The 26,296-nt window shown below is 32.0% G+C and overlaps 4 protein-coding genes across 9 annotated transcripts in view; 3 read left to right on the plus strand and 1 right to left on the minus strand.

The window, feature by feature from the left end:
• The window catches only part of LOC106787229 (protein naked cuticle homolog), a 17,519-nt gene extending 11,841 nt beyond the window's left edge, over window positions 1-5,678 (plus strand). The window contains exons 2-5 of the mRNA XM_014749424.1: window positions 72-265; window positions 1,674-2,129; window positions 2,846-3,147; window positions 3,661-5,678. Of these exons, the coding sequence (XP_014604910.1) occupies window positions 72-265; window positions 1,674-2,129; window positions 2,846-3,147; window positions 3,661-4,498 (1,790 nt within the window). The 3' untranslated portion in view covers window positions 4,499-5,678. The remainder of the gene's footprint in view (window positions 1-71; window positions 266-1,673; window positions 2,130-2,845; window positions 3,148-3,660) is intronic.
• An 897-nt stretch (window positions 5,679-6,575) lies between these two features.
• LOC106787202 lies at window positions 6,576-21,364 on the minus strand. Of its 3 annotated transcripts, none has more exons than XM_014749370.1 (7): window positions 21,072-21,364; window positions 19,826-20,307; window positions 19,239-19,704; window positions 18,971-19,128; window positions 18,648-18,815; window positions 18,049-18,549; window positions 6,576-6,675 (listed from the first exon to the last, which is right to left on the minus strand). In XM_014749370.1, the coding sequence occupies exons 2-7, from the start codon at window positions 20,277-20,279 to the stop codon at window positions 6,614-6,616; spliced, it is 1,809 nt and encodes a 602-aa protein (XP_014604856.1). In that variant the 5' UTR covers window positions 20,280-20,307; window positions 21,072-21,364; the 3' UTR covers window positions 6,576-6,613. The 3 variants fall into 3 exon arrangements, with proteins under 3 accessions (XP_014604856.1, XP_014604855.1, XP_014604857.1); XM_014749369.1 differs by lacking the exon at window positions 6,576-6,675 and adding an exon at window positions 14,231-15,482 and having other exon boundaries at window positions 21,072-21,362; XM_014749371.1 differs by lacking the exon at window positions 6,576-6,675 and adding an exon at window positions 15,415-15,502 and having other exon boundaries at window positions 21,072-21,363.
• A 377-nt stretch (window positions 21,365-21,741) lies between these two features.
• Window positions 21,742-23,574, plus strand: LOC106787177 (mediator of RNA polymerase II transcription subunit 29). Of its 2 annotated transcripts, none has more exons than XM_014749306.1 (2): window positions 21,742-22,099; window positions 22,603-23,574. In XM_014749306.1, the coding sequence occupies exon 2, from the start codon at window positions 22,625-22,627 to the stop codon at window positions 23,204-23,206; it is 582 nt and encodes a 193-aa protein (XP_014604792.1). In that variant the 5' UTR covers window positions 21,742-22,099; window positions 22,603-22,624; the 3' UTR covers window positions 23,207-23,574. The 2 variants fall into 2 exon arrangements, with proteins under 2 accessions (XP_014604792.1, XP_014604793.1); XM_014749307.1 differs by lacking the exon at window positions 21,742-22,099 and adding an exon at window positions 22,281-22,368.
• A 719-nt stretch (window positions 23,575-24,293) lies between these two features.
• The window catches only part of LOC106787219 (serum response factor homolog), a 28,755-nt gene continuing 26,752 nt past the window's right edge, over window positions 24,294-26,296 (plus strand). The window contains exon 1 of one of the 3 annotated variants that reach the window (XM_014749404.1): window positions 24,294-25,250. In XM_014749404.1, coding sequence (XP_014604890.1) covers window positions 24,708-25,250 — 543 coding nt within the window. In that variant the 5' untranslated portion in view covers window positions 24,294-24,707. The remainder of the gene's footprint in view (window positions 25,251-26,296) is intronic. The other 2 variants (XM_014749403.1, XR_001381757.1) reach the window with 2 other exon arrangements.

Here is a 26,296-nt window from a genome sequence, read left to right on the forward strand (position 1 = left end):
AAAAAAAAAAAAAAATGAGAGAAGAAAAAAAAGGTCATTTTTCATTTCCATGAAATTGTTGGATGTTTCAGTCGTTGGTGGGAATACCGAAGGTAGCGATTCGGAAGAACTTTTAGGGAGCGTCGCGACGCCTTGCACTGGTTCCCCCCCGCTACCAGCGGAATCGCCACAAGTCACGGTCGATGGAACCGCCAGTCCGGCACCGCCAGCTCCAGGAAACGATGAACGACCTACCAGCAGTACGACGAAACAGCTCAGTTTTGAGGTACCGTCCCATTTTTCTTTTTCCTTTTCCTTTTCCTTTTCCTTTTTTTTCTCTATCTCTTAGTTTTTGCTTTCACTTTTTGTCGATTATCGTGAAGGAAAAAAGGGAGACATCAAAATGATTGATGGAAGTTGCCTTTTTTCTATGTTACAAACCGAACGAGTTGTTCCTTTTGATTTTTTTTTTATTTATAATAATATTTATATATTAATTATTTTATCTGGAGATAAGGAAGATAAGTAATCATTAGGCAGAGAGTTATGTGGAAATTATTTAGAAGTTAAAACGTTAAATTGTTTGACATCGTAGGGATCCTATAATTTTGTGATATTTATTTTTCAAAATATTAATAGTTCATACACCAACCAACATTATACAAGAACATTTGAAATATTATTAATTAAATGGGTATCTAGAGAAAAGTCCTGTTACTGTAAAATCCTGCAATTGTAAAATTCATTATACCCAATAGAATCAACAACTTCAGATCATTAATTAAAGTTTGGTAACATTTTTCAAAACTTTGCTCAATTTTAATAAACAGAAATTAAAATCCAAATATGAGCGTTACTTTTTTCATTGTCATTATAACAAATTTATTTCGAAAATGATGAAATAATATTAGATCGGTTGATGATAAAAGGTAGAAAACCCAAACGGGTATTTGATAAAAGGGTCATTTCGTGGAAGTTGGGCTCATTGTTGCGTGGCCATAAACAAGTTTGTGTAAACACGTTAGGTGCCACGTGGCAGCTTTAGGTATATCGTACTAACTTTCTTGAGGATTAAACACCGGTAGTGTTCCTTCTTTTTCCCTTTGGCATATCCTGTTTTTAAAACAACTAACGCACGTAAAGTGGGTTTACGTAATAAGCTGATTCAATACCGGGTTTAACGTTACCAACGATATCACAAGCAACGTTCCAAACTCTCGATTTATCAGCGCATTTCATTTCCGTTTCCTGTTGATTCAACAAATCCTAATCTAAAATCAACTTCAATAGAAAGTTCGTTGTGACATTATTCAGTTCTTGATATTTGCTTCTAGCGAAAGTATAATAATAGGACAGATTTATAAATAGATAGAAAAAAAATGGAATAAATTAAAGTAGATGATCGCTAGGATCTAAAAGAACCGAGAAGCTCAACCAAAGACTCCAACTATCCTTGAGTTACCAAGATATTGATATCGATATGCGCTCGAACGTCAAGTTCAAGGTATCTCGTATTTCTCGAGTCGTGTAAGAAACTTTACAAGAAACTTGTCCTTCGACTCGGCTGTCGTAAAGTTCTCTTTTACGACGGTTGCCAAGGATCTATAAAGTCAAAATCTTTCTTTCTTTCTTTCTCCTGCATCAAAATACATATAAAAAAAAGTTAACCAATAGGAGTTACGTATTTTTCGCAGGAATTCGAGTGCGACGTCTCGGTTGCCGAAGGTGATCGAAGAAGACAAGAGTTTTCATTTACACTCTATGATTTTGATGGGCATGGAAAGATAACGAAGGACGATATAGCCGGTCTGGTTACTACCATTTATGACACTCTTGGAGCGTCCATCCAAGTGCCACCGTGTGGCAGTAAAACGATTAAGGTCAAGCTGACTGTATCGCCTGATCAACGTGCCGGACAAACGCGTACCACCACCTGCCCGAATTCTCAGCAAGGGCCAACTACTACGACCACTACGACTACGACAACAACTACAAGCCTACCAGCTAATTCCCCTTGCTGTCACGTGAAGCATGCGGCCTCCTGTACCGGTGGTAATCATCATCATCACTCGACGACAACTCAAACGCATGCCACTCATGGCTCGCGCAAAGTTCCTAGAAGGAGAAGACCCACTCGGCATCGATGTCAGGTGAGGAAGAGAAAGACTAAATGTGAGACAGAGAGAGAGAGAGAGAGAGAGAAAGTGAGTGAGTAAGACCAGTCGTCGTCGTCGTCGTCGTCGTCGGTTTTCTTTTCCCTCAAATAAAAATCCTCTCTCCCCCTACTTCTTCTTGACTGCTTACGACCCTCTCCTTCTCCTCTTCTTCTTCTACTTCTTCTTCTTCTTCTAATAAGCTTTCTTGGAGATGCACAAAGGAGATGAAATTCCGTTGATCTCTACCACGAAGTTTTCTTCCTGGAAAAAGTTATCCTCCTGGCGGAATAAGTATACATACAAACCTAAAAAGTTCTTTCTTCCACCGATCCCATCGCATTTCTCTGTTTGTTTCATTTATTTTGGGTTTATATTACTTTTGGTGGATGGATTGGATTATATAGGACTTTAGAAGATTTCTTTTTTAGGATATACCCCAGGACTGCTGCTGTTTCTTTACGGCAGTCTGGTAGATTCTAACTTCACTCTCTCTCTCTCTCTCTCTCTCTCTCTCTCTCATATTTTGAATTCTTCCTTGTTTCGAACAGACCAAGCGGTAAATTTGAAAGTGGTCTGATAAATTATAGGGTAGTATGTAGTATACTGCGTTTTATATATATACTGTTGTAGTCAGTCGAGAGAAGAAGATCGTGGTTCCCTTTTTTCTTTCTCTCTCATCTTGCAAGCCTTTATTTTTTTGTTTATTTTAGACGCAACAAAGAGAAGCAGAGACGCACAGCGAGGACGACGCCGAAAACACGCGAAGCAGCCGCGTGAAACAGGAAGAACTCCGTAGGAGGGTCGGCCCGGTTCCTCATTTACCATCGCCTTATTCGAACAGTTCTGAGGGTGATGTCAGCGACGACAGCGATACTTCGCCCGCTTTTTCTCCCTTCACACCCTTACTAACCACGAATCAACGAAAACGTAGTGGAGCACTCCAAAGGCAACAGCTGTTAGAGATTATACAGGCTAACATGGAAAAGAACAATCTCAGTTTTCATACACCGAGGTGGGTCATAGAAAAAAAATATCATTCAGTAATTAATAAATTGAAAATCGATTAGATCGCCTATTTTGTCGCGGATACTAACAAATTATTTAAAGTTACCGAAATTCATTTCAGACAAGAATAATAAAATTGTACTTTGGAAATTGTTATTTAAACAAATATTTTGCCATCTATAGAAAATCATCAGTTAATACTTGATTTACTCTTATATTTTTATATCACGTAGCTTACGGGATGATACGACAAACTGTTTTACCGACTGACGCATTTCGGAGCAACAAAATATAAAGTATGATTTTAGTTTATTGATCTAAGTAGTTTGCATCCACATCCCTGTAATTCGTTTAGAAGACTGCATCTTATTCTTGAAAAAGCGTTAATGGAATTTATAAAACTAAGAAAGTAGATCAAAACAATCATACGTTAAAAAAGTTTTCCGGCATAAATGCTCCACCCTGTATTTTCGAGGTTCAAAAATAAAAAAATGAATTAATTATTGTATCGATATTCCAGGAAACGACATCAAAACGAACATGTACGCGTTCCATCTCGAAGTCCTCACATCGAGCCAACGAGCGTGCCAACATCGAACTACAACCAAAACGGTCGACCACCCTCGGAGTCCCGACAATCGACGATGAATTATCACAAACCGGTACGGGAAAATTCCCATCACACGGTCGGATTTTCGAAATTACCAATGAAAACCCGTGGAAATTTGAAAAAGACGCGGGAACCGCATAGTGGTATTCAACAGCAACAGCATCAGCAGCAACAGCAGCATCAGCAGCAACAGCAACAACATAACCACCATCACCACCAACAGCAGCAACAACAACGTAACGTAACAGCAATGCCAACGGGAATATCAACAGCGGCACCAACGACGACCACGACGACGACAACGACAACAACCCAATCGTCGAAATCAGGTCATCTTCAACAACAGCAGGGTCAACAACAGATCTCAACTCGCAACATAATCGGTCCAACGATAAACAACGAAAGTCAACATTTGTTAGGCAATCGGAACATCGTCAATCTCATTCCAAATAACAATCAACAAAACCAGATCAATCAGAGCTCGATTATAAATAACCATAACATCCAGAGGCAAACGGAGGGACAATATGTTCATCAGTCCCAATCGCAGTGCGGTAAAGCTAGCAAGAAACATCAATTGAAACACGCGACCAGGGAACAAGATCAAGCAAGGGCCATGGCCCAAGTCGTTCGCTGGCTCGAACGTGAATTTTCTCAAAACGCAGTCGCTGCTACTACTGGTCGGAGACATGTTCACGAGCACATTCATCATCATTATCATCACTATCATGCCGAAGCTCTCGTTTGATCATCTTTTACCAAGGAAACGTCAAATTCATCTAAAAATGCATCTAATTCAACTTTCTCCTTATTTATATTCAGTCAAATAACACAAGATAAAGAAAAAATGGTGACGCGTAATTTAACGATAAGAAAGAACAATGTCAATATAACCGTATTTTCTCTCTCTCTCTCTTCCTATTTCTACAAAATAGTTTTGTTTTTGTAGAGGACACAACTGTTGTTTCTTCTTCTCCGAGAGAGAAAGACTCTGACTGCTGAATACGATACTCGTGATCTTTGATCATACTAGAGATTTTGTAGATACTTAAATCTTAATGAACAATTAATTTAGACCGTCATGTTGTACTTTGACGGAAAATAAAATATTTTTTTTCCCCCGACGATGAAATTATGTTCGACGAAAAGTAAAAATCGTCAATGAATAAATGTTTAATGGAATAGGGGTTGTGTAAAGGGGCAAAAATAAAATATTCTAATTAATACGATCAACAATAATACCGAAACTAACTCCGAACAGAGTATTATTATAATGAATTGTTCACGATACTCAATGTCCGAATTGAATTAAATTAAATTAAATTACATTAAGTTAAGTTAAGTTAAGTTAATTTATATTAGAATAAATTAAATTAAATTAACGAATAGCTGACAACAAAATATCAAGTATATGCTATGGGACCCGATTTTTAAAATGGTGCTGTTTTTTTTACAGATTTCAATGAAACGTCGTTCAGTATTATTAATTGGCCTACAATTAATAATGATAATGACAAATGGGAGCCTATTTTATAACGTTCAAAATCAATCATGATGTTAAATCTATATCAGTGTATATAATTCATTTGCTGTTTTTATACAAGTCAAAAATACGCTTATGCATTCGAAAACATGAAATCACTGCGCTATAGTTTCTATTGTCATTTTTTTTAATTTTTTATGCACTAAAAAATCAGGAGAATACCAAGGACGCGGAATCGAATCGTGTTTGTAACTCTTTGAAAATAATAATAATAATAATGATAATAATAATAATAATAATGAACAATTGATCGAACGAATACGCTTTGTATAATAATTAATAATCAAATCAATTGATTTTGTGTAAATAAATGAATGTTACCTTTTAAAAAAGAAATTAAGAAAGGTAAAAGAAAAGAACAAAAATTGGGTATTTTTCTGCGCAGATTAAGGAATGCAATTGAAATGAAAATAAAACATAAAAGATCTCAGGCGCTACATTTTATTATTAAGAATATTTATATAGCATTTAAAATTTATTGATTATGGTATATATATATATATATATATATATATATATATATATATATATATGTGTATATCTACATGCACATATTATAAAATGCTTTAAAATTCTTGACAATATACATAGAAAAGTATCGCTCTGTAACAGCAACGCTTTATACATTTATAAAAATAAGATTTCTTTTATTTTGAAGTAAGAGAAAGTTTTCGCGAATTAGTTTTAAAGTGAACTAGAATAAAATTAAAGTCAAAATCGTATACGTTTTGCTATCGAATGACCTGATGAACAGTATCAACTTGAAGAAATTAAAATAATTTTTGAATAAGAAAATTATTATTATAAGTGCTTTACAACTGTTTAAAACATCTGCACCTTTCAGCGTTATTAAAAAAATTATTGAAGCTCTCTTTTTAACTGAAAAGATTTTGTTATCATTATTTTTTGTATAAAAAGATTTAAACTAATTTGTCTCAATTATAAAATTATTGAAAAAATACTTGAACATTCGTCTTATTTTTACGCAAAGTTTTTAAACGGCTCTACCGAAACAAGGAAAATGAAAAAGAGAAAGAAAGAAAAATTATTGTTTGTTTTCTTTTATTATTACTATTATTATTATTATTATTAATAATATAAATAAGGAAAGAAGGTTTAAATTATATGAGAAAACATGGTGATAATTAATTTTTTAATAGTGCCTTGTAATCTGCTTTATTTAAACAACTACCACACAATGATTTTCATTCGTTTTTTTCATGTGCAATTTTTAAAAATGTTCGAACCCTTTTTTTCAAATGATTTTGTATAAAAAATACACAGCGCCGTCCCTTCTTTTTTTTCGTATTTGCCCATTTTTTAAATCACTTTTTTCTTTTTTTCGTTAAAAAGAATCTTCCGCCAATTGTTTAATCCTCGATCTATTAAACATATTACATTCGTGCTAGTATTATTATTATTATCATTATTATTATTATTGTTATTATTGTTATTATAATATTAAATTGCGCATAATTTATATCATTCGAAAGGATACATGATATTTTCTCGTATCACCCGAACAATGGAAAAACATGACAATATTTTTTATATCAAATCTTAATGAAGAATATTATGATTATATTCAATAATAGAGTAATTTAATAGTTACTAATATTATATTCGAATTTAAAATACGACGACAGATAATTACTGTACATTTTTCGTCCTGGATTAACACGACGAACATATCGTATTTCTCCAGGCGTGTAATTTTATATTGACCTTTGTAACCACTTGTATATATATATATTTATATTGCGTAGCGTTTTTTCTATCGATATTTATTAAAACATTTTTATATTACATCGTTGGTTGTTGCATTCCTCCTTTTCTCTCCCTCCTCTATTATTTGTTATTTATTTTTTAATATATATATATATATATATGTATATACAAGATGTCTCGTAATCGAGTTCAGGACCCAGTTCAGGAGTGGACAAGAGATACAAAAATCATGGAAAAAGTTTATCTAAACATGTGTCCTATTTGATTTTATTTCAAAATAACTGCTACTTTTGCGTCCCAATAATCCACGGCAATTTGTCTTCATAGAAAATACTGCTTAGAAATCCAAACTAAGGATGATCATTTAGAGCACTTTCTATGAAGATTAGCTATCACGGATTATTGAAACGCAAAAGTGGATAGAACTATGGAACACAGTTAAATAGGACGAAATTTTTCCATTGACTTTTATGGCTCCTGTTCATTTCTGAATGAATGTTATGGAACATCTTGTATATATTATATTATAATATATATAATATTACAATTATATATTATATAATATGTATATTTTGGACATGTGTTAAATACACTCATCATCGCACCGTCGTAACACAAATCCTCATTCTTAAATCCAACATTTCTTTTTTTAAGCAACTAACTTCATGCGATATATTATATAATGATTAGTATGAACAGGGATATACGTCTAAACATTTTTATAAACCCCATGAAATTATTTAAGCCAAGAGATTTTAGAATTATTTCTGTAATACTTTTTCTTTTTTTATTTTTTACATATAATCGGAAATTATTATCGTCTATTATCATCAAAACATTGCTACGTGCCGCGATATTTTCTCGATAAAGTTGACAATAACAAATCTCCCGATAGATTTCTTTTTATGTCTGCGAAAATTCAGAGGAACCCGAAAATGTCAGGTCGTGTCCCAAGCATTGTTTTCGGATTTGAATTAGGTCCCAAAATTATTTAGAAATTTGAAGATATAAACTCAGAAATAAAAATCTGTAGTTATGGTTGTATTCAACAAAAATTAATTTGAAATTCTCAGGAATCCTCATATTATCAAGTTGAAAAATACCTTAGGGGTTCGACAAAACCTGGGGCATCAAGTTCCTGACCTTTTCGGATTCTTGCACATCTTTGCTCAAAACGTATGTGATTAGGACGAGTCCTTGAGCATTGGATAAACGCGTGCCATCAGGTACAACTTCTTATTGTTTAAATACTTTACCGAGTCAATAATTTGTCGATATCTTTGTTTAATTAAAAACTACACGCGTGTCTCATCGATCGTCGCGCCATCTGTAATTTTATTTTACTCTCTATCTGTTATTTTGTTTACCTTTTATTTCCTTTTTGTTTTTGTTTTTTTTTTCGTTAAATATTTCGGTAAGAGCACTTATTTTAAAATACACCATTTCGTTACTTTTTACACTTTCGAAAATTCGTTTTTAACGCTCTCGTTATATTTATTTATATATATTTAATTTTTTGTTTAATTTTCCCACACTTTTTTCTTCGTCTATGAATTTGTTGAGGGGAAAAAAATCGGATACACTTGATGTTACACCCAACGTATCACGTAGATCGATCTTTAGTTTTTCGAACGTTTGATCAAAATTTCAATACCACAGTCATTACAATTATGAAAACAGGGATAGCAATTATACGTGTCATAGAATTCGCGTGAATAATTCACCATTTAATTTAACGAGATACAAACAAACCATCGAACTTGATTAGAAATTATTTAAATTTACTTTTCATTAAGTAATAGAAAGAATAAATCATTAATTTATTCGAACGAGAGAAAAATGATCGTGTACTATGCAATCAATGTGTTTAGTCATCGACATACACAACATGAACATTTCTATTCGATCGTATTTTTCGTGCTTTTTATTTTTGCGGAAAAAAACATCTGTATATTTTTCATTTGTCTTTTTTTCTTAAATACATTTTATGCATATACTTGTTTATTTTATGTATATCCATATTTAATGTACGTTTATTTCTTCATTAGCAAAACCTGCACGAAAATATTTTTTATCGATAGCATAATATACAGTGATCGATTGTAATTATTCACTTACGAATTCAAAACTAATCATAAAAAAGAAACAAACATAGCGTTAACATTGCACGAATTTTCTTGATGCCATTTTATTGGCCGATAACAATAAGAAAAAAGCTATAATCATAAATAATGATAATAATAATAATAATAATAATAATAATTGTAATAATAATAATAATTATTATTTAGAGAAGAAGAAGTGATTGGTAAAATTAAATTGATGATCTTTTTGTTGCGATCTTACTTTAGAAATCATTACGTCATCAAACTCGTGCGCGTCTCGTTATAGATCATTTTGTGCGTGGGCATACATATGTACGTGTGTATAGTATATATGTTTAAGCTCATTAATCATTCGCTTTAACGGACAAGTTCTCCCTTTCAAAAGAAATGTATGACTCATCGTTACCGAAATTACCACAACAACAATAACAAGAACAATAATAATATATAATAATAGAAAATAGTAAGCAAATAATATTTACAATAATAATTAATAATAATAATATTATTATTAATACTAAATATAATACTAATATTAATAAAATGAATAATATTAATAATAAAAATACAATACATATATTATAATGAATAATATTAACTATATTAATAATAATAATAATAATAATGATTATTATAAATTATTAATATTATTATTATCATTATTATTATATTTCCCAGAAAAGGCAGGAAAAACTTATAATTCCAGTTTTATAAATATGCTTTTCGGAAAAGATTTGCCCGGTGAATAACGGTTCTTTATTTATTTCATATTTAAAAGTAAACCCAAAAGAGGAAAGAAGATAAAGCAAAGTATTGATGAATTAGAAACTTATTATATCGTATACGTTGGGAGTTAAATCTTCCGTAGATTGTTACAACGACGATGTTGAATACAAAGATGGTGACGATGTGACGGACAAAGATGGCGACGACTTAGACGACTTAAGCGATGCAGACAACGCAGCGACGATGATGAAGATGAAGAAGAAGAAGAAGAAGAAGAAGAAGAAGAAGAAGACGACGACGATGGGACGAGGAAGAATAATATTTAAAACTGTATTTGCACCTTACTCAAAATCTGTTGATTAGATAAAGTCAGGTACAACCAAGATTATGGGCAGAGAAGGAGGAGAGAAAAAGAGGAGCGAGAGAAAGAAAGAGAGAGAAAATCGTTTAAAATAACAATATTAAGTAATAAAAATCACAATAAAAAATAGTATAAATAAATAAAAACCACAAAAAAGAAAAGAAACGAAAAAATTATTAGAATAACCAGAAAACACGAAACAAATTGCTTCAATAGTCGTAATAGAATTCTTTACTATTATTTTATACAGCATGTTTTGTATATTTTTCTTTTTTTATTAAAATTTTTTTATTTTCATCTTTCGACTTCTCGCGTGTATGCTCATCTGGGCGTACGTGTGTGTATGTGCGATGGACCAATGACAGGATTACTATTTTTAATTGTTTGTCTTCCAGCTCAACGTAAACAAAAATAAAAAACAATTAGAAATGAATCGAAATAAAATTCATATTAATCATTTTTAATATGATAATTATATTGTATATTCTATTTCCGATAGAAAAGTCGATATGCTTGTGGGGGGTAGAGGAGTGTGCTGCTGCTCGTTTTTTCTTTTTTCTACTTCCTTTCCTTTCTTTTCTTTTCTTTCATACCTTCGTTCCTTCCTTCCATTAAACGTCAACAAAGTCGTAAGTAATCTTACAAGAATGAAGCTTCAATTTGCAATCGCATTGTTTTTTACTTACGCATATTAACAACACGATGTGTGTTTTTATTTTTTCTATTTATTTATTTTCTGTTATTTTATTTTTATTTACTTAGTTTTTTCCTATTCCGGGGATATTTAGAAGTTTTTGACCGTTGAAACAAATATAGAAAGACAAGACAACTCGAGGAAGGTTTCTTTTTCGAATTACAAGACTTCACCCTGAATTTTTGTGTACACGATCGCTTATTTTCTTTTTCTTTTTGTATTTTTTTTACGAGAACAAACAATAAATCCTTCGTTTCTTATCTCTTAAACTTTTTCTCTCATCTTCATTTCTTCATCAATAATTTTGATTAGCTAATTTTCTTATATACAATTCAATTTAAAATGGGAGCGAAGAAGAAAAAAAGTATTTCTTTCTTTTTATATATACTTTTTTCTTTCTTCGTCCAAACAATTTTCTCTCTCTTTCTCTCTCTCTCTCTCTCTCTCTCTCTCTCTTTCTCTCTCACACATACTCTTTTACTTTCTCCCCTTTTTCTTACTTGTGCGTTCAACATTTGCCATTATGTTAAATGTTTGCATTTATGCATACAATTTAGGGTGTTTCTATAATTTAGGCGATACAAACAGGATTTAGATAGTAAAAATGTAAAATAAATGATTAGCCCTTTCGCGCGTTACTAGCGACTCATATACGGGTTGTCTGTATGCAAAGGGCTCACATCTGAACGACCGATCCATGTGGAGGTCGTACCGTAAAGAAAGGGTTAAAAATGTTTTTTACAATATTTAACTTCTTTCTTTCATATATATCTGTATATAAAAAACAAAATATTTAACTTTTTTTGGAAAATGAAATTCTATTCAAAAAAACATGATCGATCGATCGATCGAAAACCGACAAAGTCACATTCGCAATACTTGCAATATACAAAGTACAAGCTCGTATATACACATGTATGTATAATTAGTGTTTTTTTTATCGACAATTTAATAGTAGCATTTATCATTTACAATTTTCACAATGAATGAACATTTTCGAATTATTATTATTATGAAATATCTATCCTTTACACACACATTGCACACACTCGCACATAATTATCAAGTAGAAATGTAATAAATATAACGTAATGTAATATTATTAATCGTATCAGATGTCTGCTTGTATCATTGATTTATAAAACACCCTGTATATATATATATATATATACATATATGTAAACAAATGAAATTTTGTTTAGAATTTATTGAGAAAACCAAAATTGTTGATACGCCGTTTAATAGGATAATTGCATATCAGTTGATCTCACGCTAGATAATAGAATACTGTTTATTTGCATAGTAACTAAAAACAAATAAATTATGACTGTGCTTTAAAGCTGATCCAAGACTGCAAATTACGTAATAGCTTCTAATTCGTGTAAACAAGTACCTTGTCTACGATGCATATAGCTTCAAAACCCGTGGCCAGTAGGTAAAACATATTTTATTAAAGTCCAAATTTCGTCCAGTCAATCTCTCATACCTACTATACATTAAAGAGAGACTGAACGAAATTTGGACTTTGCTAAAATATGTTTTGCCTACTGGCCACGAGCTCTTAAGCTAATCATCTTTACTAGAGTTTTACGAATTGAGAACCATGCTTTTAATAATCGGCTATTAGAGAAATACATGTCAAAATTTAATTTATAAGATTGAATGCGAAAAGACACAATAACGTGAGTTTGAATGTTAAGTGAATCTTTTTTTACCGACGTGAAATCGACCGATGCGTTTTTATCAACCATTGGTATACACACATCGATTTCGAATATTTTTCAAATTCAAATTATTGTCTTTTGTCCGTGTGTTTAGTTTGTTTTGCCGATTCCATTTTACGCATAAAACCGTTCGACCTCTTAGAATTATAAACGTATAATTTAATACAGCACGTATTATAAAAAAATATTCCCACGAGGCTAGCAAATAAACACAATTAAATACAATCCTTCAAACTTTTTTAATAACAGCATTCAAAAAGCGCTATTCTTTTCATTTTTTCCCTAACTCAACGATAATATTTGCTAGCATTAATTATTTGTATTAATAATCGAAAACAAACGTCGTATTTTATGCGACTGAAATTAAAAACTAATAACTGCATTGTTGTGTTCTTGTAATCAATCGTGAATCTCCAATATATTTAATATCGTAAAGTAGAAAAATTAATATATTTGTTTGTTTCTTATTTTCTCAATAACTCTCGCTCTTTCTTTTTAATTACACATAATTCATTAAATTGATGTCTTCTTTTATAAATCCCCATTTGAATGTGTTTGTATGTCACGACGTAAATCCACTTTTTCATTAATACAAATACATCTCGACATATTGTAAACTATCATCTACGTTTAAAAGTATAGAATCCAGATTTGGTGAAGAATAAATCATAACTATCTATTATATAGTAAATATACACTGCAACGTCAACGCGTGTGTCACACGATTTCTTTTATTTATTTATTTGTATTATATTTTATTTAAAATACTAGAGCACCGTTCATGATAATGGCAGTGATTGCTATGAAAGATTAAAGATAACTCAGAGATTATATATCAATTCTAGGCTTATGAACGCGATTAATCATCGAAAGTGATAAGAAACATCTACTTGAAGGTTCAAAAAAATAAAATTTGAAAGCAATGAGTACGAAGATTATGATTTAATATAAAAAGTAAAAGTAAAAATAATTAGAGAGGAAGAATATTATTTCATAACGAGCACTACCAAGGAACGTCGTAATGCTTCGTAATAATTGCGACATGTTTACACGTTCACGTTGCAACAAGTTATCCACGATCTTTGATCAAAATAATGTATACGCATAAATGAAGTTATTTATACATTTTATGTGTTCCTTTCTTTTTAATTAATTAATTAATTAATTGAAACTTATTAAAAGAGAAAATATAAGTGTATTACACTCTCTCTCTCTCTCTCTCTTTTTTACTTATCGTTCCATTTTTTCACGTGTGTTATCCTCTTCGCTCTAAAGTGTAAATACGTTTGAATGTGGCTAAATAATATGTGGCACCACCGTGTGTTTGTTCTTGTTTGCGATCTCAATATTTTTTTCCTTTCTCCCTCTCTCCTTCTCTTTAACTATGTTGTTGTTGTTGTTGTTGTTGTTGTTATTATTATTATTATTATTATTAATATTAATATTAATATTATTATTATTATTATTATTATTATTATTATATTATTATTATTATTATTATTATTATTATATATCGATCGCAGTGCAAATTCATTTGGATAAATGTAGTTTTGAAAATAAACTATAAAAAACTATGATCAATGTGCTACCTTTTACATATTTTTGTTAATAAGACTCTTTTTCACACTCGTGAATCAATGGATTCAACAATGAGGCAAGGGATTACAATTCAGGGCACTTCTTCTCTGTATATTTTTTTTTCTCTCTCTTTCTCTATCTGCCTGCCTTTTTCTTTTTTTATATATAGGCGCTGGACCATATTTTCTGTATGCCATTTTAGAAACAGCTCTTAAAATTCAGCGTTTACATGTTCAGATATTGTACTTCTATCTCTTTCTCTAACAAATATCTTATCGATCAGCAGCGGATAAGAGAGATCGATCAAATTTCGCTCACAGATCGTTCGCGTAAATTTGTTTGTTTGTTTATTTTTAATTTTTTTTTTGTTTTCTTTTTACCCTATATATTTTGTTTGTTTGTTTTTGTTTTAACCATCATCTTTCTCACCTCTCTGTCTTAATAAATCTGTTTTACAGAATGCATACAAATCCCAGACATATATATTTGTACATAGCTATCATATCCAATGGAAAGTGTACAATAAAACTCAAATGAATCACGTATGGTTCAGTCACAACATCAAAAATAGACTATTGCAAGAGTGCTGCATTAGCATATGACACCCTGTAGATAGTTATTACTCAACCAAGGTACCATTCCCCCCCCCATACTATATCCGTGACTTTATTCTCTTCCCGAGGAGTCTGAGACGTAGACGATATGTACAAATTTAGCATGATATATATCACAATATCATTTTTCTCTCTTTCTCTCTTTCCCTCTTTCTCTACCATAAGTCTCGGAATTGTTGCTGTAGTTGTAATTGTTGTTACATAGTTTTTGAAATGCGAGTTGCCGCATTGTAATATAAGTCATTGATCCCGTATCGTTAGACTATAATATAACGCAGCATTTGGTACATTCAAGAACCTTGAGATCATAATATATATCTATATATATTACATTGTAAATTGATTGTAATTTTTTACTTATTTTTTCGTTTATTCTTTCTTTTTTTTTTTGTTTGTGTTTCTTTTCTTTTCTTTCTTTCTTTTTTTAAAGAGTGTACCACCACACGTACATATTGCCTACGATACAGACTCGGCTGTAAATATATTATGGCATAAGATAAACAATTGATTATGTCAATCTTACGCTCTGCCACGTGGCTTTTTCCGTGGTACTGCTGCTGTTGCTGGTGTTTCTTCGTTTAATAGAATATTCGCCGAAGCAGCTACGCGTTTGGGACGTCCCGCAGTACTACTCCCTTGCTGCATGTTTTCAGCTGACCCTACAGATTTTATCATCATCCTTTTTTGAACATACCGAACATCCCTTAAACATCTTTTCACGAAATATAATGTATATGTATGTACAATGAGTCACAAGAGTATTTGCATCCTCTCCAAACATTGTCAATTGTAAATAATTGATGTTGCTTGTTTGTACTTTGCGTAAGTTTGAACAATTCTTTTAAACAGAAACATATTTGATGAATATTAATTGTTTGAGTCCCAAGTAGCGCAATCACGATCTTCAGATTTCATGTTGAAAAAATCTACTACATTTGAACATTATCGACAACTGACAGTACATTACAACCGTTTAACCTTATTGATATTTTCCAGTTGCATTTAATAAAAAAACAATACGATAACGTTTCTTAGATCTTCTCGATATAAATTTTAAACAATTCTATAACGCTGGTTGACGTTTTTCGACATGAATTAAATAAATACGAATACTCCTGGAACTCACTGCATATGTGTGTGCAGAGTATCCTATTTAAAATAATACGATCAAATGTCTCAGATCCTATTGATTATATAAACAAATGTTTCAAATCAAAGCTACTGTATTTTGAATAAAAAATTGATTATAAAGTAATTTCATAGAAATCCCGTGTTTTTAAATTGAGGTACATCGTAGGTGCTCGTTAAATTTTTTTTTTATATTTTCTGAAACATTTGTTAAACTTAAAATATTGATTTCTATTTCAACAAAATGTTATGATTTCCTTGTATCTTTAAATACATTTGGAAAACGGAGATTTATATGAAATAAAAAGCTCTACTAAATATTACGTTTTACTGTCAATATATAGGCTACATTGAAATATTTATCTTGAAATGAATAGAATCGAAAATATTTGACTGTATCATTTAAAATGAAATATCCAGTATAAACACATACACATACACATATATGTATATATATATACAAAATGGTTCACGTTATTGGAACTACTTCAATATTCCTAAAAATATTAATATTAACAAAAAAGTCTGAAACGTGTATTATATTATCCGAAGGATTATTTTTATATACATATAAAAAAGGAAAAATATACAAATATATTTTAAGCAGAAAACATTTTTTTTCTAACTAAAGATGTAAATAATATTTTAAAAAAAGAATCACATTTAATATTATAATTTTATAGTAATCTATATTTTATAGGATATAAATAAACCAGAAAACTTTTACTAAAAAAAAAGTAAAATAAGATTTAAAAAATATAGATATACGAGTATGTGACCTTGAAGTTACATGACGTCATAAAGGATCAATGAATTTCAGTAATGAAATCAAAATAAATCTGATAAATGTAGTTGAGTTTTTCTTTAGTATTATTTACATCTTTTGTTTTATAAAAGAAAAAATGAGGTTGCATTTAAACCAACATTTTTGAATGGGAAAAAATTAACCATAATCAATGTATTTCACATTAATATTTAAAGAAATAAAAAATTAAAAGATTACACTTAAAATAATGAAAAAAATAATGAAAAAAATAATTTCCATACAATTTTTTATTTATATTAAATTAAATTCTATATATATTTACTGTAAAATATTTTATAAATAAATTTAATTCTTAATACCGGAAATCGGATGAAACCGAAATAATTAATAAATTTTCGTTGCAAGTAACTTTATTTTTTTATATATATATATATATAAATTTCAAGTTAATCTATTCAACCATTTGGACGGTAAATCGGACACACGCAACATACATACATACGCACATATTCACACGCACACGCGTATAAGTTTAAATACGAAATGTAAAGATCCAAAAAAGTGTTTTTGGATATCACTAATAGTTAAGGAAATAATTATTTAATACATATTTTCGCAGCGATTGTGACTAAAATTGTAAAGGACACCTTTTAACTCTTTCCAAACTAAGAACAATAAAAATCTTGGAACAATACATTGTTTGGCCCCCTTCGTGGTAATATAACAAACGTTTCAAACTTTTTCATTAAAGTTAATATTAACAGAGATATCGAGAATGATTCCAGTTATACAGATTTATTCTGTATATGTGTATAATATATACATACACATACATAAATATACAGGGTGTCATGTAACTGGTAATATAAGCGAAGAAGGATTGGTTCTATATGAAAAACTAAGTCGTAAATGAAGAATTTCACTTAATTCGGTTTCAGCTCGACAGATTTCATTATTTTACTTTCAAATATTTTCGAGAGCATTGTTACCCTTCATAGTATGCTTACAAACATTGTCGGTATGATGATATTTTGTATATCAGTTCTATTCTTATGCTTATCAAACAAGGCTTTTAGTTTTCAGGGTTGCAAATTTAGTCAAGTGCATGTATACTCGACAAATTTATAAATTTACTTTTCTCAAAAACAAAATTTTATATAAACAAATTTTATTCTAAGTCTTTTGACTTAATTTTTCACGTAGAATCACCCCTGCTCGCTTGTATCACCAATTAAAGGACATCCTGTATATATACATATATATATATTTTTTTATTCGTGGCTACAGAAATATCAGAAACTTAACTAACGGATTTCAATGAACTCACTTACCACGAAGCTTCGTCCTTGGTACACCACTCGTATTGTTGTTGCTTTGTTGTTGTTGCTTTGTCAGTTTTTTAGCATCAATCTTTTTCGGATCCGCTCCATTATTTTTAGCTGAATCAACGGGAGTCGTTGGCGTAGCAGCGCTATTAACAGGTACAGCTGCTGCAGTAGCAGTAGCAGTTGCAGTTGCAGCAGCAGTACCACCGGTAGACTCGCTACCTGTACTGTTTCCAGATTTGGTGCTTCTGTTTAATGCTCTTTCTGCTCTGCTAGATCCTTTTGCTACCGATTTAGCAATCGCCAACGCTTTGTTTACCGATCCCTTTTTAGAACGTCCCGTTTTAGGTGATTTCTTTTCATCCTTTGAATCATCCTCGGACGCTTCCTCTTCGGATGAACTTGCCGAACGTTTCATTTTTTTTCGTTGACTTTGTTTCTGCTTGTACGGACCGTGACCTCTTCTTCTCTTCAATTGTGATTCATCTTTGTAAAGAGACAAATCGACTGGAAATAATAATATATTCATTTAAAAAATTAAGTAAATTTTGTTTGTGCGCCGAGGGTTAAGAAAAATTTGATTTTAATTTTGCATTAATACTTACGTCCATCAGGATGTTCTTCCGTCACTCTTGGCTTTTCAGAAACTCCAGATTCCACCTCGAGCGCTCTTTTTAATATATTCTCTGTACGTAATAACTCTATCTTCGTTAATTGAAATTTATTTTTATCAATTTTATTCAAATTTAAATTTGTTAATATACAATCGAAATCTGAAAAAAAGAAATAACTTTCTTTCGTCATCCACAATACTCTGGTGTTGCTACATTTAATTCTAATAGAATAATGGAAACGATCGAAATATCTAGATCGATATGTTTTTAATATAGGCTAATTAAAATATATTAAATTTATTAATCGAAATTACCTGTAACATCGTAAAAATCTGGAGAATAAATTTCACCATTGTTCGAATCTTGCGATAACCAACGTATACGAACACGCCTGCTGGACTTATATATGTTATGCATTGCTTGACAAACGTAAAAACTTCCTTCTGCATTTCTCACAGCCAGAAATTCATTCCTGAAAGTAATATTTACAATATCGACACGTAAATAAAAATATTACATATATATTTAGTGCGTAGTTTGCATAATATTGATAACAATTTCCTAGAAATTAATATTACTCACTTATAGAATACTATTAGCTTGTCGTCTGCAGCTTTCGTCACAGGAGACTTGTTCAAACTTTTGACAAGCAACGCTATTTCTGGCAAAGGACTTTGATAGGGTTGTGTTTGGGTTCGATTTCTCTTAGGTTTACTTGCTCCGTCCGGAATCAAAGATATCCCTTTCAAATCCTTCAATTCTCTAGATTTTCGTTTATTAGCTTTCGGCAAAACCGTTACTTTTGTTTCAGCTTTAGTAGAATTATTTGATGGTGGATTTACAGCTGGACTATCTCCGCTCGATTTTGCACTCTGATTCGTTGGTTTAATTTTTTGAACTTCCGTTTTAACTGGTGCATCTTCAGTTTTATGCGTCAATAACTTTGTTTGTATAGAAGCATTAACTGGTACACCTTCAGCTTCTTTAGAGCCATTATTTACAGTAGTTTTCTTTTCTTCAATCTTGTTTTGTCCCTGGGGACACATTGCTAAAAATGAAAAAAGAAAAAAGAATTGTGTTAAGATTTCGTTAAAGATTGAAAATAAATAAAAGATATTAAGTATAATAATCAAAAAAACAAACAAAGATAATATAATATTATAGTCAACCTGAACATTCTAAGGCATGAGAAATTGTTTCTGGTTCTGTCGGAGTTTCTCGTTGTTCATCTTCGATCGAATTTTCAGGACTCATGTTGTTATTCCTGTTTGGTTCGCTGGGCTTAACAGAAGCAGGTACGCTTTGTTCGGTTTCCACTTTAATAGTTTCTATGCCGTTTGGTATAAGCTTATCCGATTCTGACTCCTTTTCAGAATTGTTACTTATGTAAGGTGGTGTTTGATAAACTGATGGTCTGTGATCTTGTACCAAACTGAGAGGCTGACTGGGTGGTTGCAATGTAACATAGCTTAATCCTGTTCCGGTTAAAGGTTTCATAGATCCTGATTCCACACCAGGAACTACTTTTTGAGCCATAGCATTCATTGGAAGCATGGAATGAGTAGTCGAAGTCGGGGATGTCCCTACTCCAGATATCGATGATTTAACAGCTGATGCACTCATTCTCCGCTACTTGAACCTTCTACTAAAGCTTTGGAAAAGGAAATCGCAAAATATCTTTCGTTACATTACAATAATAGAGATATACTTCATAATAAACATCTAAAAAACTAAGAAGAAAAAAAATACTCATTAATTCTATAAATATATCAATCAAAACTATTAATATCATTTTTAAAACATCCAACAAAGTCATATAGTAATATTCAACTATGATGACTTATCATAAAACTTATAATTGCACATAACGATTACTCTCAATCTAAAAAAGACAGATTGATTTTCACACGAACCAATTAAATACATGTTTTTAATCATTCAACATGTTTTACCATAAAAGAAAACAATATACTCTGGTAATAATATCAAAAAAATAATAATCAGAAAAAAAATAAAAAGAAAATAATCAGAAAAAAATCATAACAATAATAATAATAATAAAAAGAAGAATTTTCGAACGAAGATAGAGAAGAGAAAAAAATATGCAAAGAATAAAAAATAAGATAGATTGAAAAAGAAAGATTGATAGAGAGAAAGAGAGAAAGAGAGAGAGAGAGAGAAATAGAAAGAGAAAGAGAAAGAGAAAGAGAAAGAGGAAGAGGAAGAGAGAAAGAGAGAGAAAGAGAAAAGGCAAGAATTGCAGGGTGGCGGGCGGAATATGGTAAAGGAGTAGGAGGGGGGTAATTAGAGGGGTAAACATAAACACGAAGGTAGTTTCCAAGTTGAAAATAATTCTCAAGAAAGTCCATTAACTTTACGTAGTTGTTATTGTTTTTCACTTAAAGGCGTATTTACCTCGGTGCAATCAAGTCCTGAATATGGATAGATTCCCGTACTAAACTTGTCGGAAGGTTGACCGCTGCACGCTTTAACACACGGTTAACTCATCTTCCCACACATTTCTGTAGCGCGTTCACGCTCTCTTGCGTATATCATCTTATTCACCATAAACACGGCATCGCAATGATCACAAGTAAATGCACTTAAAACACTGGATGTTGCAAACAAAATTGTGGAAAGGGGTTCCGCGCTCCAGAAAGCCGTGGTTTTACCCGCACGTAAAAAACAGGAATGCCAGTCGTTAGATGGCGTCGGTTTTTTGACGCCATATGTAATGCGACGTTCGCATCATACGTGCACCCTCATTGGTCAATTTAGGAATGTTATTGAAAATGAATTTGGATTTTCATTTTTTCAAATTGATCGTTTTTTTATTATGGACAAATTAAAATTGGTAAGAATGATGTTTTTTTTTTCAAGAAATAAGTTGTTTTTATTATTTTAATGGAATTATTTTATTTGAGGTTATAAAAAATAAAAGTTCATAACTTATATTATGTTTTCATAATAGATTAATTGTTAAATATGCTTAATGATGTGTGAATGAATAATTAATAAATGTTATTAAAAAAAGAAATTCTATTTTTAACTTGATTCGTAATCGAATTAAAGACACTCGTTGATTGGGTGATCTTAAAAAGTGTAGTCATAGAAGCATTTGCTCGTAATGGCTCGTTTCAATAATCGATTTAAATCGATTACGACTTTATTTGACTGTTTAATAGTGTATTAATAGTATTATTAAATGTGATATACGAAAATATTATATATATTTTTATTAAAATCTAAAGTTTTTAAATACTTTACACGTAAAAAGTAAACGATTGATAACTTTAATAATAATAACATTTTCGTAATTGACATTGAATCTTGAATCAGAATTTTAAGGCATTAATTTGATTATATTGCTTAGAAAATAAGATCAAAGTGAAATAAATTAAGTATTTGAACGATTTTGTCATAATTTCGAAAATCTCTAAAAGGTAAATATCTATTTACTGATAGCAATAATAATAATAATAATGATAATAAGACTATAGATTACACATATTGTCTGAAAATTCTTTACTCCATTGGAATAAGCTTAATTGCTTCTCCAATGGCCCAGAGAAAATCAGTTAAAGCTATGACTTTGTAGGAAATAATAATAATAATATTAGCAAACTATAATCTTTTTAAATAACTACTAATATTAAAATCCTTTAAACTAGGTTATGTTTGCGTCAAGTATATAGAATCTTAAAATATTACGGTAATAGTTCTATTTAGAAATAGCACAGTTTTATATTAACAGATGTACCTTGAAGATAGAGACATTTGTATTTGGAATCATTTAGATTTATACACAAAAGAGTTTTAAACAATTGAAGTAATAGTTTATTTGGAAACATTTTCTTGTCTCTTCTATAACATATATATATTTATTTTTTAAACAAATAAGATAACATGTTAAATATAATAAATAACCAAAAATGGGTATTTACAGGGAACAACGTTAACTTAGCAAAATGAATATTGCATCGATTCAACAGCAAGGAACGATGGCTGTTAATCAGTTATCACAGCCAGTAAATCCTCAAATGCCTCAAAATCAACAACAAGCACAACAAGCTCAACAACAGCAAGCGCAGCAACAGCAACAGCAGCAACAGCAACAAGCACAGGAAAAATTGGATAATATTTCCAAAGTTAAATCTTTGGTCGGACCGTTGAGGGAATCTTTGGCAGTAGGAATTAAGACGGCAGCTCAAACCTTGCATCAAAACAGTTTGGTGGACATTGGATCTTTGAAGGGAATCGATCAACTGGATCATAGATTCAATAAAAATATGGAGGAATTTTATTCTATATGCGATCAAATGGAATTACATTTAAAAACGTCTATTGAGTGTTTGTCGCAAAATTCAAGTTCTATTAGATATCTACCGATGACTGTTTTGCCAACTCGCACTGACACAGTCAGTGCTCAAGAAGGACCAGCTTTGACGTATCCTCAATTTTTAATGACTGTACGTGCCCAAGTGGCCTATGCCAAAGAGGTGCACGATACTTTGGTTTCTGCTGCACGCACAATTGCACCTGGAGAATGAACTCTTGATACCTATGAAGGATTTATTTGTGATACATTCTGTCATTGAATTCCTAAGAAAATATTATTAAGAATACTAACAGTGTCAATATAAGTTATTATGTACATTTTTTTTATATATAGTTTCAGTAAAATAGAAAATAAGTTATACTAAGTGAAAGAATTTGATTATTTTGTGACGTCTAAAGTGTATTAACACGAAATATCGATGATTAAGAAAATATATGTATGTACATACGCGTAGATAAATAAAAAGAAATGTAATTATATCCTTCCTAGATTACTTGGAAGATGTACTTTATGAGAGGTAAAACAGGATTAAAATCTGACATGTAAAGAAAAGTACATTTTTATTTCTAATAAAAAATTGATTTAAAAACATTATTGACAATACGTATGATAATAGATACGTGTTAATGAAAGGTGATTGTAAATAATATCATTGAAAAATAATACACAGTATTAAAAGGGATTTTGTATTAACAGTAAATTTTCTTATTAACAGTATATTTTAGATGTTCTTTCTTTTCTACTGAAAATAATCGCAAAAGATTAAAACGAATCCGATATCAGGTATCACCTAAATAAAAACGTTAAAGAATCTGATAAAGAAGATGATTTGATAAATAAAATAAAAATCCTATATATACAGTACTTTAAAAAAAGAAAAAGGCTAAGTAAATTTTGTAAAGAAATCTTAAATAGCATTGAAATCGGTCGAAGGTAAAACATAATAAGAAAATCGATCGGAAGAGGAGATGGAGGATCGACAGTAGAGAAAAGCACCGTTCTTAAAAGAGGAACTGTTATCCGTCGCTCGTGATATCAATCGCAGCTAGCATGTATTCAAAGAGCATAAGAGAGTGAGAAAGAGAGAGAGGAGGGAGGGCAGGAAAGGCGTGCAGGAAGCGCTACTGTCAGTTGGATTGGTGTTTTGCCGCGACGCGCCGTGCAATCATTCGAAAAGGAAGGACCACCTCTGTTCACCATATTTGGCAAACTTGCCCTAATATGGTAACGTCTACTTCTAAATATGGCAGCCGGGGACGCCCTCTCGGCGTTCCGTGTAACGCTCCGCGGCTTGGAATTGAAATTAAATATCTTAATAAATAGAGATCGAATCTGAGAAAAGAGAATGGATAAAGATAGAAGGGGTTGAAATAGATTTTTAGAAAGGGTAAATATGTAAGGTCCTTAATGGGAAGGATCGAATTTCGAAAGGGTGGACTAGTTTTTAACAGCGCAGGCTTGCTGTAGTGGGGGTAGATGGCGCGCACGGGTACGCGGAGGCAGCGCTTCGAGCACGTAGGTCAAGTTACGATAGGACCGCGCGCACACAGTTCGCGGGGAGCGCTCGTGTAGTGCGCGTTGTTGTCCCGTGTTCCTCTAGATGATCGATCACGTGGGAAGCAGAGCGGCGGTTGGTTTACGTGAATTGGTGGCGGCGATCGAGCTCGATCGAGGGCTGCTAGTAGATAATAATAAATGTGTGGGGCTCCGTGATGGACAACCCTAGCGGCGGAAGGGACGGTCGTTACGCGAATCTCAGCTACGGCATGGGGATGATCGGTAGCGACGGTGCCACGGAAATGTACGGGCGAGCGTCCACCTCCCAACTCGGTGCTGCTGCTGTTGCCGCCGCCGCCGCTGCCGCTGCTGCTTCTCAGTTGGGCCAACGTGGTGGCGCCACCATGATGCCCGGGGGCGGCCCGACGCCCGGCGTCCCCTCGGTCCAGAGCAGAGGCATCAAGAGGACCACGTCCGATGTTTGCTATACCGACGACACTAACGCCAGGCAACAGGCACTTTCCCAACAGCAGCAGCAACAACAACAACAACAACAGCAACAACAGGGTATGACAATGTCTGATTGTGTTGCCGATAATCTCGACGAGTCATTCACGAATCTTGGACAACCGAAAAAATCACCTCCCTCTAATGGAAAAAAGACGAAAGGAAGAGTTAAGATTAAAATGGAGTACATCGATAACAAACTTAGGAGGTATACCACGTTTTCCAAGAGGAAGACCGGTATCATGAAGAAGGTTAGTCCAACCCATCTCATACTACTTTTATATCTCTTTCTCACTCTCCTACTCATATTCCATTCACTTTTCTCCTTGTATTTTCGTTTCGTCATAAGTTAAAAACCCCAGGCGCTTTCACAAAATGACGCGCGTGCGAAAGACGTGTGCGCCTAAAAAAAAAAGTACTAACCCAAAATTTTTCACATTTCCATTTGTAGTTTCAAAGCCGAAAATCCTACCACGCATATCTCATTTCCTCGTTAAGCTTTCAGTTTATTTTTATCTGCCTCCATTTCTCTCGTAAAGTCCCCATCAAGTTTGAGCTCGCTCACGTTCAGTTTGTATAAAACCTGTCGTGATGTCGATTCGAATGATACGGCAAAGTGATTAAAAACAAATACATATGTTGCTTCGGCACGCTTTGTTTGGTCGATCAAGTTACACACGGCGAGTAAGTTCTAAAAATGTTTAAAGCCGCGCGCGGCGCATAGAAATAGCTTTCGCGCGGCTTCATTTGAATTACGTAGGAGCGCTGAATTCACGCGCGCTTTTTGAACCATCACATTCGGACAAGTCGAATGTCTTTAATTAAGTTCGTTCAATTAATCGACAAATCATTTTATTTCCTGGGAAAGTAATCTAGAAATTTTCTAAATCCAAATTTCTACAATGTCAGAAGTGGATTTTTTGCGATTAAATATTCGAATGATTTTTCGAGAATCCGTCATAGAGTATAATTAAGTTATTTATAGTACAACTATGTTAGTTTTATTGAAATCAAAATGAATAGTTCATTCTTTGTAAGAGATTTCATTGTTTAGGACAGTTGCAAGTTAAAATAATAATTTCATTAGTCGCATTGTAATTGAAGTAAAAATATAATTCAGACAATTTATCATAATTATTTAGCTTTTTTAACTCGATTTGTTTTAGGATTTTTAGGAGTCTGTTTGTGTATTTTATTTTTAAGGGAAATTGTGGTTTGATTGTACAATATACTGCAGAGTAATGGTTTCTATTTTATTCACATATCGTATAATTTTACGACACAAAGTTTGCTAATA

Source organism: Polistes canadensis, unplaced genomic scaffold (assembly GCF_001313835.1).
Source record: "Polistes canadensis isolate GaletaPanama2010 unplaced genomic scaffold, ASM131383v1 scaffold_95, whole genome shotgun sequence".
Taxonomy (NCBI): Eukaryota; Metazoa; Arthropoda; class Insecta; order Hymenoptera; family Vespidae; genus Polistes; species Polistes canadensis.

What these genes read in the sequence shown, in the direction of transcription:
- LOC106787202 (XM_014749369.1), bottom strand. Translation starts at nt 20,279, where the DNA reads ATGAGTGCATCAGCTGTTAAATCATCGATATCTGGAGTAGGGACATCC. An exon ending in GGAAGAACATCCTGATGGAC is followed by an intron (nt 18,550 to 18,647) that starts GTAAGTATTAAT and finishes TATTATTTCCAG; the next exon opens with TCGATTTGTCTCTTTACAAA. An exon ending in ACCAAGGACGAAGCTTCGTG is followed by an intron (nt 15,483 to 18,048) that starts GTAAGTGAGTTC and finishes TAAAATCTGTAG; the next exon opens with GGTCAGCTGAAAACATGCAG.
- LOC106787177 (XM_014749306.1), top strand. Translation starts at nt 22,625, where the DNA reads ATGAATATTGCATCGATTCAACAGCAAGGAACGATGGCTGTTAATCAG.